Below are 17,687 nucleotides of genomic sequence, written 5' to 3'. Positions count from 1 at the left end.
AACAAGCACAATCCACCCAGAGTTCAGCCCAACTTACTTGTATGTCTGGTAGCTGTTTCGTATTTTGATGCTACCTTTGATAAAGCTAATCATGTTCTCATCCTGTGAAGAAAATGTTAATTGAAGTGAATTTGAAGTATTGTACATGATGTGGTTGTTAAGAAAGATTACCGACTTGCTTTGCCTTCTTAATCTGGAAAACAAAAATTACTTTTGCTTTAAATCGTGGAACACATTGTGCAATGTGGTAAGAAACATAGAAAATAGAAGCAGATGGAAGCCATTCGGCCCTTCAAGCCTGCTCCGCCATTCATTGTGATCATGGTTGACCATCAAGTTCAATACCCTGATCCTGCCATCCTAGCTCTCACCTAATATCCAACTACATTTGAACATCCGTAAAGTCTCTAGCCTGGAATTTCATCCTGGAGGCGAGTTGGGGACTTGGGGAAAATTCCCAGTTCAGCCAGTCCACGGAGGAAGAAAGTGCCAACAAGTTAGGGTTGTCATTGCTGGGGACTGGGTGCGCACTGGAATCTTGCCATCCAACCCTGGAAAAAGTGCAAAGGCAGCTGCAGGGGCTGCTGGGTTGTTTAAAAGGTCTTTGTCCCAGTGACCACACACCCCCTCAGGCTTGTTATGCCCTTTATGCCAAGCGCTGCCTTTCCACCCACTCCCTCAGTATGAACTCTTGGGCGAGAGCCGTGACATCTATCAGACTAAAACACCTACTCCCCAAATCGACCTGAGGGAGTTGGGGAAAGACCAGAATTTGGCTTAGGAGACTTTTTAAAAGTCCCTTCCTGCACACTAGGTTTCACGAATCCTCTAAGGAGCCATGACTCATGACTCTTTAAAATTCCGACTCCATGAAAAGTGTGGAGGACTAGGACATGCTGCTCTCCGCAATTGAACCAGCCAGGTCGGGCATGCTGGATGTGAACTTCCGGCAGGAAGCACCCCGCACCCTTTAAATGGTCCTCCCAATAATTGCACAGCCCGACAATGGGGTTGGGAATCCCAGAATTGGGATCCACCCACTATTTTTAAAAGGGCTCTCAAGTCAGGGAAAATCCAGGCCTCCATCTCTATGACACCATCGGGATGGTTCTGGTATCTATTCAAAGTAGATTTTTTATCTCTTTACACTCGTAGCTTCTAACCCTATTATCTAGCCTTATTTTAAAATTTTGAACTTGCATCATCATAGCCACTTAATAAATCAACAAGGTTTTTCCTCAGCTAAATTTTACCTAAGGGGTGGAGACCAAGCTTTTTTCACTGTTTCATGTGGTACACCGACTTTACAATTGGAATAATTATTACTGTACTTCTCGTTCCAATGCTCATTAATCTATTTTGTGATATTATACTTTTTTCAAAGGGTCGGACAGGATGGAAAATAAAATTATCAGACGTTCTTTAGCTGATGCCAAATAAAGTCCTACAAAAGAACAGAATTGGGCTAACTGATGTAACCCTGTTCAACCCAGGAGTTCTACGTCATAAACAATATATAGAACAGGACATTTTTCTTGAGAAGGTGTATAACCAAATTAGGCAAAATTCCAGATTTTTTTTTTTTACATATTTGATTCCGTCCAATTCAAACTGTCCAATTTTTAAAATTTTCTGGTTCAGCCCTATTCATTAGAAATTTTCACATTGCTAACGCTAATTTATAGGCTGCTTCACAGTGTACATGTTCCAAATTGGAAATAGTGCTCAAGGGAAGCTGAAGCCTCAGTGGCTAACTGGAGTATAAGAACGTGACCTGCTCCCTCAAAAAATGATTTCCATACACATAAGATCCAAAGGCTGTAGATGTGGCAGGACTTTCTTTCAGTTATCTTTGAAGACAGGGAATCAAGGATTGGTCCTTTGAATGATTTCTCACATGCGAAAATAAAGAAATTGCTGATCGGCTAAACAAATCATTTGCTTTTGCTTGCCTTAACAAAGATGATGCCACAGGACAGAGTGTTTGGCAACTCTTGCTTAAATGCAAGTGAGTTAAACCCCTCCTCCGGCAAAAGATATTAGCAAAACTTTAAACGATCGTGCTGCAGGACAAAATAACACGCTTCCTTAATTATTTAAAGAAATCAAGGAATTTACATTTAAGCCCAGTGCTTCCCGAGAACAAAATGCTCACCTTCTAAAAAAGGAAAAAAATGGACCCTGAAAATTATAAGCAGTTGAAATGTCAGCAGGGAAACTATTGGACAACATTTTGTATGAAATGATAAATGATAACTTGGAATCACAGAATGATTACAGTATGATGATTAGTGATGCCAAACATTTGGGAAGCACAGAGCCATACTAACTTTGTTTTCGACATATGGTGAAGGATATTGGAGCTCTGGAGAACATAGAGGTAAGCAACCAAGTTGGTGCCAAATGTAAAGCCCTTAAGTATGAGAATAGGCTAGGAATTAGGGTTATCTATTTGACCAAAATGCAGGCTTAGATGTGACGGATTTCAGAAAACAATGTACGATTTATTTACAAGATTATTTGCAAGGGATATGGATAGCTAAAGGTCAAGTTATAGAATTCATAGGCAAAGAACTTAGATTCTAAAAAGAAATAAGACATGTGGTAAATGTGTTATTGTTATGGATTTTTAAAAAGGGAACCTGACAAGTTCCTAAATAAATAAGATTGTCAATTCTGAAAAGTTGGCTCATACTGTGTTGTAGCATGGGCAACACCTTCTCCTGGAGCTGGCTTGACCGACTTCAGGGGCAGGAAAGGAATTTCTTAGTTTTCCTTGAATTTTTGCCGTTTCTTGCAAACTTTATTTTTGCATGCGATAATGTGCAAGGTTATGCAGTTTACTGGATGAGACAAGTTTGATGGCCCCGAATTGCTTTTCTGATCCTTCATTTTGTACATTCAGTTGTGTTTTAACTGAGGAATAGATACAGTTTAAATATCAGTGTAATTACAGGGAATGATTCTGTAAAGAAAATAAAACGACTTCAACTGAAAGACATCATTTCAGCAATTAATTATATATGACTCAACAGGAATTGATAATCAAGTAATAATTACAACTTTTCATTCCCCTTCCCCAGATCAAAAAACGGTTACCTGTAAGAAAGTGAGAGCAGCCCTCTGTAACAAACACTCAGCATAGCAGACTTCAGCATGCATCTCCTCTGTGTGCAGAGCAAACATTGCAGATAAGATTCTGTTACTAAAATACTGCAATAAAACACCATACTTACCTTTTTTTGAAGAATTCTCTATACTTAATTTCATACACAGTGTACCCGAACAGGCGCCGGAATGTGACGACGAGGGGCTTTTCACAGTAACTTTATTGTAGCGTTAATGTAAGCATACTTGTGATAATAAAGATTATTATTAGATGTAAGAATACCAAATTTCAAAGTAAAAATAATTTATTCTGCATGAGAAAAGGGTGCTCTTTTATACAATCCATCAGTCGTTGAGATGTCACACCAGTGCTGAAATTAATATACCACAGTACAAATTTCTGTGACAGGCAGACATGCTTTTGGCTTGACGACAGAATCCTGTTAGTGGAAACATGTCTTCCTACCACATAATAGCAGCCTAAAATGGCTAGCTACACCTGTTGCTCAAATATTTGAGATGCCTTACCCTTCCATGGTAATTTGAGGTAGACTGGACACTTTTCAGGTCAAAAGGTAACAATGGGCCCATTCGTGAGAACGCATAATACACAGCAAGCAATGATCAGACTGGGGTAGCTTTGGTGTGCCTTATCCTGATATCATACTTGCAAATGGCTTGGGCCCCAATTAGGATAGGCTTTTGCAAGAATTTCTTTACACACTTTAATGTGTCCCTTCCCACGCTCAAATTCATATTTGAAATGGAGAAGTCTAACAAGCTCCCTTTCACTGACGTACTCGTTAAGAAATCTGCTGCTGGATTCTCTATTACTGCCTACTGCAAACGTAGCTTCACTGGTATCACTGGAAACTGAAAGGAAGAATCTACAAAGCAGTTCCGAGAGGTTTTGCTATATAGTCAGAAACTTGAGTAACATCAAGAAGAGAGAAACAATGACGATACTAATGAGATGCAGATGCTGAAATGGACGTGTGAAGCAATGAGAAAAAGACACAATCAGACAGCAATTCATCAGGGGACCAGTGAAGATTGAGAGAGTATTGAAGAAAGTAGCTGAGAGGTAGGTGGGTGTGTGTGTGCGCGTGAGTGAGTGCGTGAGTGAGAGAGAGAGAGAGACAGACAGACAGACAGCGAGTGACAGCGGACATATGATGGGCTGGGTGATGAAAATGGGACTCCCAGGTAGAAGGAGAAGTGGAAGACCCAAGACCAGATGGAAAGACGTGGTGATGATATACTTACTACCAGTTTGTGTGTGTGTGTGTGTGTGTGTGTGTGTGTGTGTGGGGAGAGAAGAAATAGGAGACTGCAGCTCAATGAACCACTGGATCAAACAACACGAATTGTTTGTCTTTTTAAACAAGAGAAACTTTCACGATCCCTGATCGCTTAGGAGGTTTAAAGTGGATATCGAACCCTGTGTATAATAGTTATACGTACAATAGGAAAAAGCCAGGTGACCCAAAGAGCAGAGGGATTTGGGAGTTAAGGTTCAAAAGTCAATAAAAGCAGTACCTAGAGTGGCTAAGGCCAGATGAAAGCTACTAGCCTACAGTACTCACCATCAAAACTCACATCAATAATAGCTGGGTTTTATTTCAGACAATGGTGGCAGACTCGAAGGAAAGAGAAACATTATAAAACACTGCTGAGATATCATTTTAAATAATTTGTGTACCCTTTTTACAAGTGGGAAAGAAAGATAAGAATTTTCGGAATTGGTGGATGATAAAACCATAAATTACAATACACTGTACTAACCTTCAGTAAACTGTTCTGCAGCATGCCTATTCATCAGGTTGTTGAGGGAGTCTGCAACGCTGGTCTTTTTCCTAAATCTAACAGAAGGAGAGAGTAAAGAACCTTCATTAATAGCCTGTAGCTATGTCAATGAAGGTGAATTTACAAGTTCACTTCGCTCTCTAATTTTGCCGAATGATACAGTTATTCATAGAATTATTCATAGAATTTATAGTGCAGAAGGAGGCCATTCGGCCCATCGAGTCTGCACCGGCTCCTGGAAAGAGCACGGTTAACACCTCCACCCTATCCCCATAACCCAGTAACCCCACCCAGCACGAAGGGCAATTTTGGACACTAAGGGCAATTTATCATGTCCAATCCACCTAATTTGCACATTTTTGGACTGTGGGAGGAAACCGGAGCACCCAGAGGAAACCCACGCACACACGGGGAGGATGTGCAGACTCCACACAGACAGTGACCCAAGCCAGAATCTATGGGCTTGGCTAAAATGTTAAGCATTGAAAGCAAAAAAAGTATATCTGTACATCAACTTGACACATTGCAATACAAAGTTATTTGTTTGCTTCACCTGTTGTTGCTTAATATTTTTGATTTGATTTCTGTCATGCTGCTTCAAGTCTGAGCAACATTGCTCTTTGAAGGACATAACTTTACATCTTGATGGTTCTGATAGTCATAAATTAATTGGTTATTGGTTCATTGAATCACACTCTTACAATTTAAAGGATAAACATTTTGGGTTGTTGTTTATGATGTGCCACTGATAGATCTTTAAAATACCAATTTAATCTTAGTGTAGACTGTAGCTCAAACCAAAATAAAGTAAGACCACGGAACAGGTTTCGTAATTAGAGTACACAGCGAGTAAAAAAGTGCTCTTCTTTAGTCTGGTACAACAGCAGTGTGGCCCAACACTTGGAAGGGTTAAAACATCTTCGGCCAGGAAAGTAATTTTAAGTCAGACAAAGTAATTATTGTGGGAAGTAGTAGCTTAGGGGCTAAAAGTTCAATTGCACTATTAATTGAGTGCAGAGGTTGCCATTCGCAAATTGTCCACAGTTCCAGTGGAGATAAGCAGCATACAGATTTGATGCTGCTACCTTATTTCCATGATTGCTGCATAGGGCCAAGTGGCTGCCATGCCACTGACTGCCTCTGCACTCAGCAGAGAACCAAACAGTGTTCGCTTAAGGAATGTTCTGAAAAGACAGTCTGTCCAATGAATCACAAGAAGTTGTTGCTGAAAACTATCGCTGTAATTCAAAAGAAGGGAAACCAAGGCAGAGAGAGGGTTCCAGGATGACAGACACAGTGGAAGTGGACACATGAAGCAATGTTGTGGTTCCACAGAGAGCAAAGGAGGCCCTCAAGGATCACCCACAGATCAACAGAAGAGATGGGAATTGGTAGATTGGGAGGTCAATTCCGGGTGTTTGGACCAGAGTTTCAACAGTGCCACACAACATCTAATAACCTCACATGGGCAGTTAAGACTAATAAATGGAGCTTTGCATGCCATTTACTACCCATTACCCCGCCAACTTCTCATGTTGTTCAATGCATGATACCCCTAACTCATCCAGCACTACTGCCTGGTATTCAGGACCAGCGTCTAAAATCCAGTTGCTCAATCTCACCTTCAGACACCTGCCAATGCTGCCAGCCTCACACCCACCTCTCAATGCCTCCTCATATCTCAGCTAGTCAGCAATGGTAGGAACATCGAGTACATCACAATCACTTCCATTCTTCCCTCACTTGCAGAATATGGTGGCCCATAACATGAGGGAGCAGGTCACCACCAGTAAAATACAATGATGCCTGGATCTCCTGAACCCTATGAAGGAGATGGTCCTCCACATCATAGGGCCAGCTGCAATAACCACTTGCTCAGATTTTGGCACTGCACTAGCCTCAAAGGGCATAGAGTTGGGATCAGTATGTGGTGAATGGCATGCAGTCAGAGCCAGGGGTAATAGTTTGTGCCCCAGCTCACTGTAGGGAGAGGTCACAGATGAATTATGCTACAAGGGATGCAGATGATGACATCAATAGGGGCGATATACAGTGTGATATGCATGAAGCAATTCTATATATATTATGCATGACCTCCGACCAGCAGGTGGCAGTGTAAGACTACCATGCAGCTCTGTGCCTCGAGTGAGTAGGGAGTAAGTATGTTGGTGGATAGATGTATTTTGCAGTAGCTCTATAATACTTAGTTTGTGTTAGTAGTATGTTATTTATTTATTCCAGTTATCTTTACCACACAGTTGTTTTATAATAAATTATTTAAACTAGATGTTATGTAATGCGTATTCAATCAGCCAGTCTACAGAACATGACATGGTACCTATAGTAATGATCGACTAAGAGCAAGAAGATTCTGCACAGATCCGAACAATTAAAAGATAACTTTGAAGAAGGAAGAAAACACTTTTTTTTTCTCTAGTAACCTGATAAGCTACTGGCAACTGGTGCTCAACACGCAGTAAAACTTCGAAGTCCAGGATGGAAGGAAGGGCAGCGCGGTGGCCTAGTGGTTAGCACAACCGCCTCACGGCGCTGAGGTCCCAGGTTCGATCCCGGCTCTGGGTCACTGTCCGTGTGGAGTTTGCACATTCTCCCCGTGTCTGCGTGGGTTTCGCCCCCACAACCCAAAAAAAATGTGCAGAGTAGGTGGATTGGCCACGCTAAAATTGCCCCTTAATTGGAAAAAATAATTGGGTAATCTAAATTTATTAAAAAAAAGGATGGAAGGTATCAAGGTACCTCAACAGCTTCGGATTACAGGTAACGTAGACGAGAATTGGCGGGTGTTTAAGCAGCAGCTGAAACGCTATATTTTAGCCCTTGGTCTGCAGGCACAGCCTGACAAGAGGCTTATCGTGTTGCTGCTCACTGTAACAGGTTCCCAGGCAATTGAAATTTTCAACAGATTTGTCTTCAAAAGTGAGGTCGATAGCAAGAACTTCAAAGTCCTCAAGCAATTTGACTAGCATTGCTCTCATTAAAAAAATGAAACCTTCGAGCGCTGCATATTTCGCACATGCACCCAGAAAGCAGGCAAATAATTTGATAGCGTTCTCACTGACTTGCGGTTGAAGACGCAGTCATGTAATTTTGGTACCCTCCAGTCATCAATGATCAGATCATATGCGGCTTCTCCAACGATAAAGGTACGCGAGAGGCTTCTATGAGAAACAGAGCTTCAACTCGAAAATGCTATCCTCACATGTCATGCTAGTGAGCTTGCAGCAAAGCAGGCCAGCACATTTAATCTCCGGCATTTTGGCACAAAGGTAGAAGAGGCGGCCGACGCCATTAGTGTGGTGACGCAGTCGAATAAAAAACGTGGTACCAGCGCAAGCGGCTATTTTGAGTGGCCGACCCAACCTGCCATTTCATGCCAGCGATGCAGAAAACGGCATTTGCCACAATAATGCCCAGCGTTTGGGAAGGTATGCTCCAAATGTGGAATAACAAATCATTTTGCTAGCCAATGTTTTTCTCATCAAAAAGAGGAACAAACGAAGCCACCAACACAGTTGATGAAGTGTGCCTCGAAGACATGCTCTTCGTTGACATGATCTAGGAGACTCCATGCTAAATGATTTTCCTGAGATTTTCCAAGGCTTTGGCACTTTACCGTACACGTACAAAATCCAATAGAAGAAAATCATGAAGCCAGTGATTCACGCACCGAGACATGTACGAGCTCCATCGAAAGACAATTTGAAGGCCGAGTAGAGAGGATGACAGCTTTAGGTGTATTAGGTGCATAGAAGAACCTACAGACTGGTTAACCTGTATCGGTTGTGTCAGAATAAAAGAAACCACCAAGGACGCAGTCTTGCAGATGGTGAGACAATATCTCCACGAAGGATGGCCCAGAGGATCCTGCTCAAGTTTTTACATCGTAAGAGCAGAGTTAAATGATGCAGATTTGTTTTTTGCTGTGAAAAAAAAAAGAGAATAGTAATTCCCAAATCTTTAAGATCGGTGGTTCTGAGCAAAATCCACGAAGGGCACACGGGAAGAAAAAAATGTAAGAAAAGAGCCAAAGACACAGTCTGTTGGCCAGGTATAATCCAAGATATTGAGGAAATGGTACGAAACTATACACTGTGCAGGAGAGTGAACGTCTGCACACAGTGCGGGAAGCAAACAAACTGTACACAGTGTAGAATGCTTCAGTTCCAATTGTCAAAAGAGTCCGGTGCTCCAGAAGCAGAAAGGCAACCAGTCTTTCAAAAAAAGGAGGCAAAGTAGAGATTTTGGGCCAAATCCACAAAGAAGTTTGACAATGAATCCACGAAAAGTCTCCAACCATTGTCATGCAACCACCAGAAGAAGCATGTAACAGTCCCAAGACAGCTGAAGAAGATACAGTGCAGCATAAGGAGCAACAAGATACAGACGCAACAATACAAGAAGAACAAGCATCCACAACTACAAAGGAAGATGAAGAAACTTCACAAGTTCAGCAGCCACTCAGAAGATCAACAAGGCTAAGATGCAAACGTGAGAGATTGAATTTGTGACAGACTGTAAATAGCTTAGATGTAAATATTTATGCATATCATATTGAACTGTAAAAAAATCTAATGAATGTAAGTAATTCAATTTTCCAAAGGAAAGGGGAAGTGATGAAATGCGTAAAAGCAATTCTGTTTATATTATACACGACCTCCGACGAGCAGGTGGCAGTGTAAGTCTACTATGCAGCTCTGTGTCTCGAGGGAGTTGGGAGTAAGTCGTGTTGGTGGATAGAAATATTTTGCAGTAGCTCTATAATAGTTAGTTATTTATTTATTCCAGTTATCTTTACCATGCAGTTGTTTCATAATAAATTATTTAAACCAAATGTTCTGTAGTGCATCATTAAATATCGGCCAGTCTACAGAACATGACATACAGGATGATGTCGATGAGGATGCATTTAAAGATGCTGAGTTAATTGTCTGACCTGCCAGGCAGTCTCTAGTCACCATGAAGAAGCATGGAGGAGTCCAGCTTCAGGAGGACATTGTGTAGAATATGCTCTCTCTACATAGCCTTGCTCCATTTCCTCGTCATGCTCCCTACCCAGAGGCACGGCCATTGCAGAACTCTCATCTGTGAAAGCCCTGGCGTCGCAGGCCACTTTCTCCTCTGCCTACTCCATGGAGAATTCAATAACACTCCTTGTCAAATCCAAGAACCCACCACATCACCTCCAAAAACACTGCAAAATACTTCCATACATTTTGCAAAAGCAGAAATTCTTCAAAATTACCATAGCTGTAAGTTTTGTGCTCAACCCTATAAATAACACTAGCTTTGGGCCCTTGTAGTTTAACACTTAATCTTTCTTGAGTGATGCACATAATCTTTCTTGAGTGATGTACAAATACATCGACTTAACCTGAATGTTACCAAATCTGGTAAACCAGCATCACATCAACCAGCAGGGCTTTGATGCATCAAGACACTGCCAATTCAGTTGCTTGTGTGCATGCAGGGTACACCAGCATGAGGACCCTTCTGTCAATGGTGTGCCATGAGAGCCATTCCCCGCACTCCCAAGGAGAGCTTTCAGTTTCAGTAGCTCTGTCAGTGTTTGCAGCGCTACTGATCCAAATAAATACCATGCTCTAGATCTTGTTTACAGACCAATGACAGAAAGGTTGCTATAGTTCAACTGTAATAAACAACTTGATCCCTCACTGAACTGTGTTTAATACAATGGGGTTAAAGTTTTACAGGATTTCCCATAACATCAGAAACCCCAGGAAAAAGGTATAAATTCACCCTCACCCTTGTAATTTCCTGATCAGTCAGCTCGCTGATCAATCTCTGTACTGTGAAACACTTTCATGATATTCAAAATATTTGCAATGCAATCTGGAGCAGCAAGTTTATATTATCACTTTAATTTTCTCCTTTCCTCCTCGTTCCTATTCCACCTAGCTATTTCCTCCTTGTTCCTATTCCAAATAGCTATATTCATATTTGAAATCCTTAAATCTCTTCATAATCCATGCTATCCCTGTTCCCAGATCTCGAATTAGCTGGAGGAATCCAAGATCAGCTCCAGGATCCCAGGTTCAATTCCTGGCTTGGGTCACCGTCAAACCTGGGACCCTGGAACTGTGAAGCAACAGTGCTTTTTACATAATTATATAATTTTGTACATTTTATATAATTTTCTATAAAAATCAGGCTTAAAATGTTATCCTTTGCTACATTTAACTTTATTATGCTGCATAATTGACAAATGTGAATCTTACATGTTTGTATTTGGTGTCAGAACTATTAGATGTTGCAAAGTAGAAATTGTTCAATTGAATTATTACTGAACTTTACAATTTTACTTTTTTCTACAGAAAAAAAAAACAACAACTTGCTTTTGGCAGATTGTTTGGGCTTCTTTCATTGTATTCCCAGCATTAATAATGTCCTCAGGTTCAAAGGTCATCATAGCTTGCATTTCCAATATAGTGGCGTAAGTCAGAGAATGGTACATGCTGTCTTTGGCTCTGTAAAATTATAGAAAAAAAATAAGTACATTGATAGTCAATAATTATTTAATCAATAAATTGCAGCCCATTCCTGTTAATTCAATGCCATTTACACTAGAAAAAGAAACATTGAATTATGCAACAGTTTGAATTAAGCAATGTAATTAACGTGACAGAATATTTTTCCAGAGAAAAAAATAATTTGACATAATTCTAGTTGAGAAATTTGAAACTAATAGAAAACTATTTAATGCTGAAAATAACCACGTTATAAAAAAGATGCATTAGCGATTTCTACCAGTAACCATGGACCTACAAATGTTTTATGTCTAAACATCCCAAGAAAAATCTCATTACAATATTTAGACAAATCCAGAACCATAAAATTGATGGGCTCATGTGCCTAGCTCTTCAAAAACCTGGTTTTAATTTTTTGTTCATTAATGTATGTATGGCAGAGTTTTACACAGCACTATGCAATGATATCATTAACTGTATGAATCATCATGCTTCCCCATGTCTGAAGAAATAGCTACACAGTTTTGTAGGCTCACAAAGATCTCTGCTTCATCATGTGGTTGTCGTGCAGAAATGACACTGATTTTCATTGTACACACCTGGTTGGTGCAAGTTTCTTCTGTTCAGTTGAGTCACAGGCCTTAAACAGATATTCACAATGAAGCAATTGATAATATTCCCCTTCAATTCCACCAAAATGTGTGAAGAAACCAAACTATTTAGATAAATAGATTGGCGAAGTTGGGACTGTTCTCGAAGCAAAGGCTTTGAGATTTGATAGAGGTATTCAAAATCATGGGGGGTGTGGACAGAGCGTTTGGGAAGAAATTGTTCCCATCAGTGGAAGGATTGTGAACCAGAGGACACAGATCGAAGGTAAGTGACAAAAGAAGCAATGGCAACATGAGGAAAACCTTTTTTCACACAGCGAGTGGTTAGGACCAGGAACATCCTGGCTGAGAGTGTGGTGGAGGCAAATTAAATTCAGGCATTCAAGAGAGAATTAGATTATCTGTAAAGGGGTTAACTCTTGGTGAATTGCTCCTTTAAAGAGCCAGCAGAGTCACAATGGGCTGAACAGCCTTATTCTGTGATTCTATGAAAAGGAAGCACAGCATTCAGCGCCCAACACGAAGCAAGTACATCAGTACGACCGATTATACCTGCAGTTAGTGATCAATATTTCATTCAAACATTTGTTGAAATTGATGCACCTCTCTTAGTCAATCTTAACAACTATTGCTTGTAGTGGAGACGTCAGAAAATGTTCACAGTAGAATTTTAAGGAATATGTGAAATAGCAATTAACTGCAAGATATAGTTTACAAATCACACGCAGTCTGATTTTATTGTTGGTAAAGGAAATGCCTTTTACCTGTGACTTGTAAAGAACACACATTTGTATAGCGTTGTTCATATGCTTCAGACACTTGTAACAATTAATAACTGATAAAATAGCCAATTCACAAGCAAGAACGTCCCACAAAGAGCAATAAGGTGAACAACCACCAAATTTATTTTGTTGGAAGGATGAGTATTGACTAGGATACTAGAAATCCATTTGTACTTGGTAGGCAGTGGCATAGTGGTACTGTCTTGGGACTGGTAAGCTAGCAATCAGTAACCCAGGTAATGTTCTGGGGACCCTGATTTAAATCCCAAATGGTGAAATTTGAATTACTAAAAAAAAAAAAATCGGCAATTAGAAGTCAATCATTGCAAATTGTCGTAAAAACCCATTTGGTTCACTAATAGCCTTCAGGGAAGGAAATCTGCCGTTCTTACCTGGTCAGGCTAACATGCAACTTTTAACTGCCCTCTGAAATGGCCAAACAAGCCACTCAATTCTGGGGCAATTAGGGATGGGTAACAAATGCTGGCTCAGCACAACGACACCCACAGCCCATGAATGAATTTTAAAAGTGCCATGATATCCTTTACATTCATGTACTCAGGGTCTCAAGACTCCCAACAGTTCAGTTTTTATATTCAGTATTTTATAGATTATTCTACAAAAGATGGACACATGCGCCTCAGAAGGGCATTGGTATCATTAATCCTCACTGGAGTCAGCCAGTCTCCGAAATATGTAGATATCCTACCTACAAAGCTGCACCTGACTGCTATATCTGATGCAGTGAAATAAAAGCTGCAACGAATACAGCCATCATTGAGAAGTCTGTGCGATGGAGACATAACCCTCAAAGAATGAAGAGCGCAATAACAAATACAATGCTGAAGGGCCCTTGTATTTAATGGGCCCTTGTATTTAATAAGTGTCTTAATTCGACCTGGACTGGTTTAGGTCATTGGTAAGTAGCCTGATGATGCCTAGAATTGCTTATTATGCACAGCACAAATACAAGCTATTCAGCACAATTGGTCCATGCTGGTGTTTCCATCCCACTCCTCTTCACATGACCCTATTAGCATAACTTTCTATTCCTTTCTCCTCTGTGTATTTATCTAGCTTTCTTTAATCATTCCCAGTATTTGGTGCTTGGTGGCTGTTCACCAAACTCATTTGTCAGCTGATTTGACTGACTTTTTCCAGTTATACTTCCTGTGAAGCTGAAAGAATAGAAGTCATTCTTCCATTATACAATTGAGAGTTTGTTTTTAAGAAGTTCATTCACGGGACGTGGGCATTGATGGCGACACCTGCATTTGTTGGAAATATATGGATATATTTCCTCGAGAAGGCAGTGTAGTTCCGGGTTCTTGAACCTCTGCAGATGTTTGGTGTAGGCACACCCACAGTACTGCTAAGGAGGGAGTTCTGGGATTTAGACTCAGCAACAATGCAACACGGTAGCAAAATGGTTAGCACTGTTGCTTCACAGTACCAGGGTCCCATTCCCAGCTTGGGTCACTGTCTGTGCGGAGTCTGCACATTCTCCCCATGTCTGCGTGGGTTCCCTCTGGGTGTTCACACAAGTCCTGAAAGACGTGCTGTTCGGTAATTTGGACATTTTGAATTCTCCCTCTGTGTACCCGAACAGGTGCCGTAATGTGGCGACTCGGGGCTTTGCGCAGTAACTTAATTGCGGTCTTTATGTAAGCCTACCTGTGACGATAAAAGATGATTATTACTGAAGGAAAAACGATAAAGCTCCAATCAGGATAGCATGAAATTTGGAGGGGAGCCTGCAGGTGGTGGAGTTTCCATGCACTGGCTGCCCTTGAGGAAGGTGCTATTCAAGTCTGGTGCAGCTGTGCAAGCCGCAGCCATGGTGTGATGGTGGTGGAGGGAGTGAAGATTTAAGGTAATTGAGGGTGGTGAAACACAGCAGATGATGAAAAATTACCCAAAGACTAATTTGAGATTTCAACGGTAATTATGAGATTTTTAAAAAATAACAAATTGATGAGACAAAATGCTGAATTTTAAAAAAGGACAGTTTAAAATTACTTGCGTCTTTCCATTGATTATATATTTTTAATCTCTTTGGAACATTTTGATATTCAGTTTGAGAAGGAAGGGAAGGGAACAATCCATAGAAGCATACTGGTGTGTTTGAACTTTTACTGTGAAAGGGGAGAAGAGTGGGGTTAATTTGCAGCTTTTCGTTTTGAAATCATTGGGGTAATCACAGCCCATGCTCACGGTTCTAGCAATCCAACTTGAGGGCGAATATTCATGCGAGAAAGTTGCAAGGTAGGGATTTTTTAAAGACCCGCCCAAGGACTCCAAATGTGGAAGGACTGTCTCTCCTATCTCTAGAAATATTGTCTAAGTTAATGCATGTGAACTTCCGAAAGGAAAATACTTCAAGGAATGACAAATGCTCGACCATCTGACAGCACAGTTTTCACACAAGCTGTTCAAACGCCATCCTCACTGTTCTTGCATCTTGGAGAAGCAAATGCAATTTGTATGGTTATATTTCACAAAGAGAAATCTTTCATAGCTGGCACAATGAGAACACATCACTCCACAATATGCTGCCCAATAAGGACACGAGTACAGCGGCGAGACTGCTGCTTTTAATTCAGGGCTAGAGTGCGACCTGTGTGTTGGGAAGGGTGAAGTTGTAAAAACCTTTCATAACAGTGTGAACCTGGTTTAAATTGAAGGTGCTTTCTGAACCCAGCAAGAGTCACTACCTGACTGACAAGCAAGAGGGGGATTGCAGGCAGCAACAGACCACTGCAAGGGTTTGGGTGGAGCAGTCCCTGACAAAGTCAAGTGGGTCTGTGGAGCTGTGGAAGGATTTGAAGTTGGGATGTGGGGAGAAACCTATGATCCAGGGTTCTGCGGTTTCCTCATGCAGTCTGGAGAAGTGCACCAGCTCTTGGAACCACTGGAAGGAAGTTGAAATAAACCAAATTCAAATTAATGTTTTTGCATGTCAAAAATATAAGTCAACACAACAACTGAAACAGCCCCAATCAAAGCCATAGGCAACATCATATGTGACTGTGACCATACTACACTTTAACCCTCCTCAACCTATCTGTAGTCTTTGACATTGTCACTGATGCCAGTTTCTTCCAAAGCCTCCAACTGTTCTTTCCCGCTTCAGAGGTTAAATAGTTCAAAGTCAGTTTAAAGTCAAGGGTGATAATCCTAATGAGAGGAATGGGACTGTCTAAAGTCTGTACATTTCGTCAAGTCTGTGTAGGTGGTCAGGTCCTGGTGTGGAGCTCAATTTGGACAAACTGACACACGATGATACCTCAGACTAAGAAAATCTTTTGCAATTAAACTGAAATTTTTGAAACTGGACATTGGAAATTGAAGGTCTAGAGCAGTCAGCTTAAAATCTATTAAAACATGCAGGAAACAGCTTGGGTTCTCTCCAACAACGTTTTGAATAGTTTGTTAGCAGTTTTCATAAGTCGGCAGCATCTCTTATGAACTGAGTTCTGTACGCTTTATTCTTTGCTGTACTAAGTTAGTCCAGTCTAAGTCCAATAGTCAATCCCTGTTATGAATTGGAGTACACATGGACTTTCTTTCAGAGGCAGTTAACTTTTCAGGATGACCTTTCATCAAGTCTTGATGACAGGTATCGTATTGGCAAACTGTAATATCTTTTCCAATCGCTGTCAAGTGTTAAGACAAGATGCAAGGCATTCAGAGAAAGAAGGCAAGAACTCAATCTACAGTTTATTCAGATATTGGGCTGCAAGTTCTCATTTAAGACCACAGACCTGAAATGCTACCCATTTCTCGTCAAAGATGTTGCCTGACTTATGAAGCATTTACATTTTCTTTTTATATTCCAGATTCCCGGCACCTGCAGAATTTTCCCTTCGTAATTTGCAACACGAATTGGATTACAATGTTCCAACAATTTTAAAGACGAAACAGTTACAACGGGCTTTCTTAAACAGAATCTCTCTCCCAATATACAAGCAGCTGCTTGCAGATTTTCATACATACCAAATGAATGGCCACCAAATTTCACATCTATACACTGAATTCCTTTGTTAAAGGAGAGCCTCTTTGAAGATGGTCTTTAGCAAAGATAAAATCTTAATTGTCCAACATCTGAGTAAACAGTAAGAGGGCCATGGATTCTTATCTACTCTTTCATTGGCCTGCATTTTCACCAGGTTGCCTTAACAAATGACAGCATTGGAAAATATATTTTGGATTGTCAAAGCAATATTCATCAAATCTTGAACTGGGTTCAAATAAAGCATTAAACATTGCCATTGTTTTTTTTTAAAAGCTTACTAATTATTGTATTCAGGATAATGGGTTTGGGCCTGTCACAGTAGAACCAGGCTGCCAAATGTTGCAGAAAACCTCAACACCCCTTACTGAACTTTGAAAATGAGCACACACATTTCTGTTCAAAACTGTATGAAACCAAGAAGAAAGGATGCTGGTTTTCATCATCAAAACTTATTTTCAGAGAAAAGATAGGTCTTTTCATCATTGCTCAGATGTTACAAACGATAAGTGTGTACTTGTTTTGCCGGTCTTTCTCAAGCTATCTCTTGTATTTCTTGCAATCATGGAAATTACACCAGAGATGGCAATAATTTGGGTTATTGCACTTACTTAACCAGGGCTAACAACTCTAATCATAACTATAACCTCACATCATGTTATCAGTCAAATGAATCCACACTATGTCTACCAGTTCCTTGTCCTTTCTCTAATATACCAACTGAGTCAATGTTTTGTACAAATTTCACACCACCTCCTCTTGTGTATTTGATATCCCTCCATGTAAAACAGATCTTGTGGTCACATCTCTATCTCTAAGCCAGAAGCTCTGAGCCAGAAGCTCTGAGCTCAAGTCCCACTCC

The 17,687-nt window shown here is 40.6% G+C and overlaps 1 protein-coding gene across 1 annotated transcript in view; it reads right to left on the bottom strand.

Annotated features, from left to right (window-relative positions):
* The window catches only part of ttc39a (tetratricopeptide repeat domain 39A), a 143,266-nt gene that overhangs the window by 81,626 nt on the left and 43,953 nt on the right, over positions 1 to 17,687 (bottom strand). Inside the window, exons 3-6 of the mRNA XM_038794269.1 lie at positions 11,289 to 11,420; positions 4,894 to 4,970; positions 3,100 to 3,167; positions 38 to 102 (exon numbers count right to left, since the gene is read on the bottom strand). Coding sequence (XP_038650197.1) covers positions 38 to 102; positions 3,100 to 3,167; positions 4,894 to 4,970; positions 11,289 to 11,420 — 342 coding nt within the window. The remainder of the gene's footprint in view (positions 1 to 37; positions 103 to 3,099; positions 3,168 to 4,893; positions 4,971 to 11,288; positions 11,421 to 17,687) is intronic.

Source organism: Scyliorhinus canicula, chromosome 4, assembly GCF_902713615.1.
Source record: "Scyliorhinus canicula chromosome 4, sScyCan1.1, whole genome shotgun sequence".
Lineage (NCBI taxonomy): Eukaryota > Metazoa > Chordata > Chondrichthyes > Carcharhiniformes > Scyliorhinidae > Scyliorhinus > Scyliorhinus canicula.
Note: the sequence above shows the minus strand (reverse complement) of the source record. Positions and strands in the feature narration are given on the sequence as shown.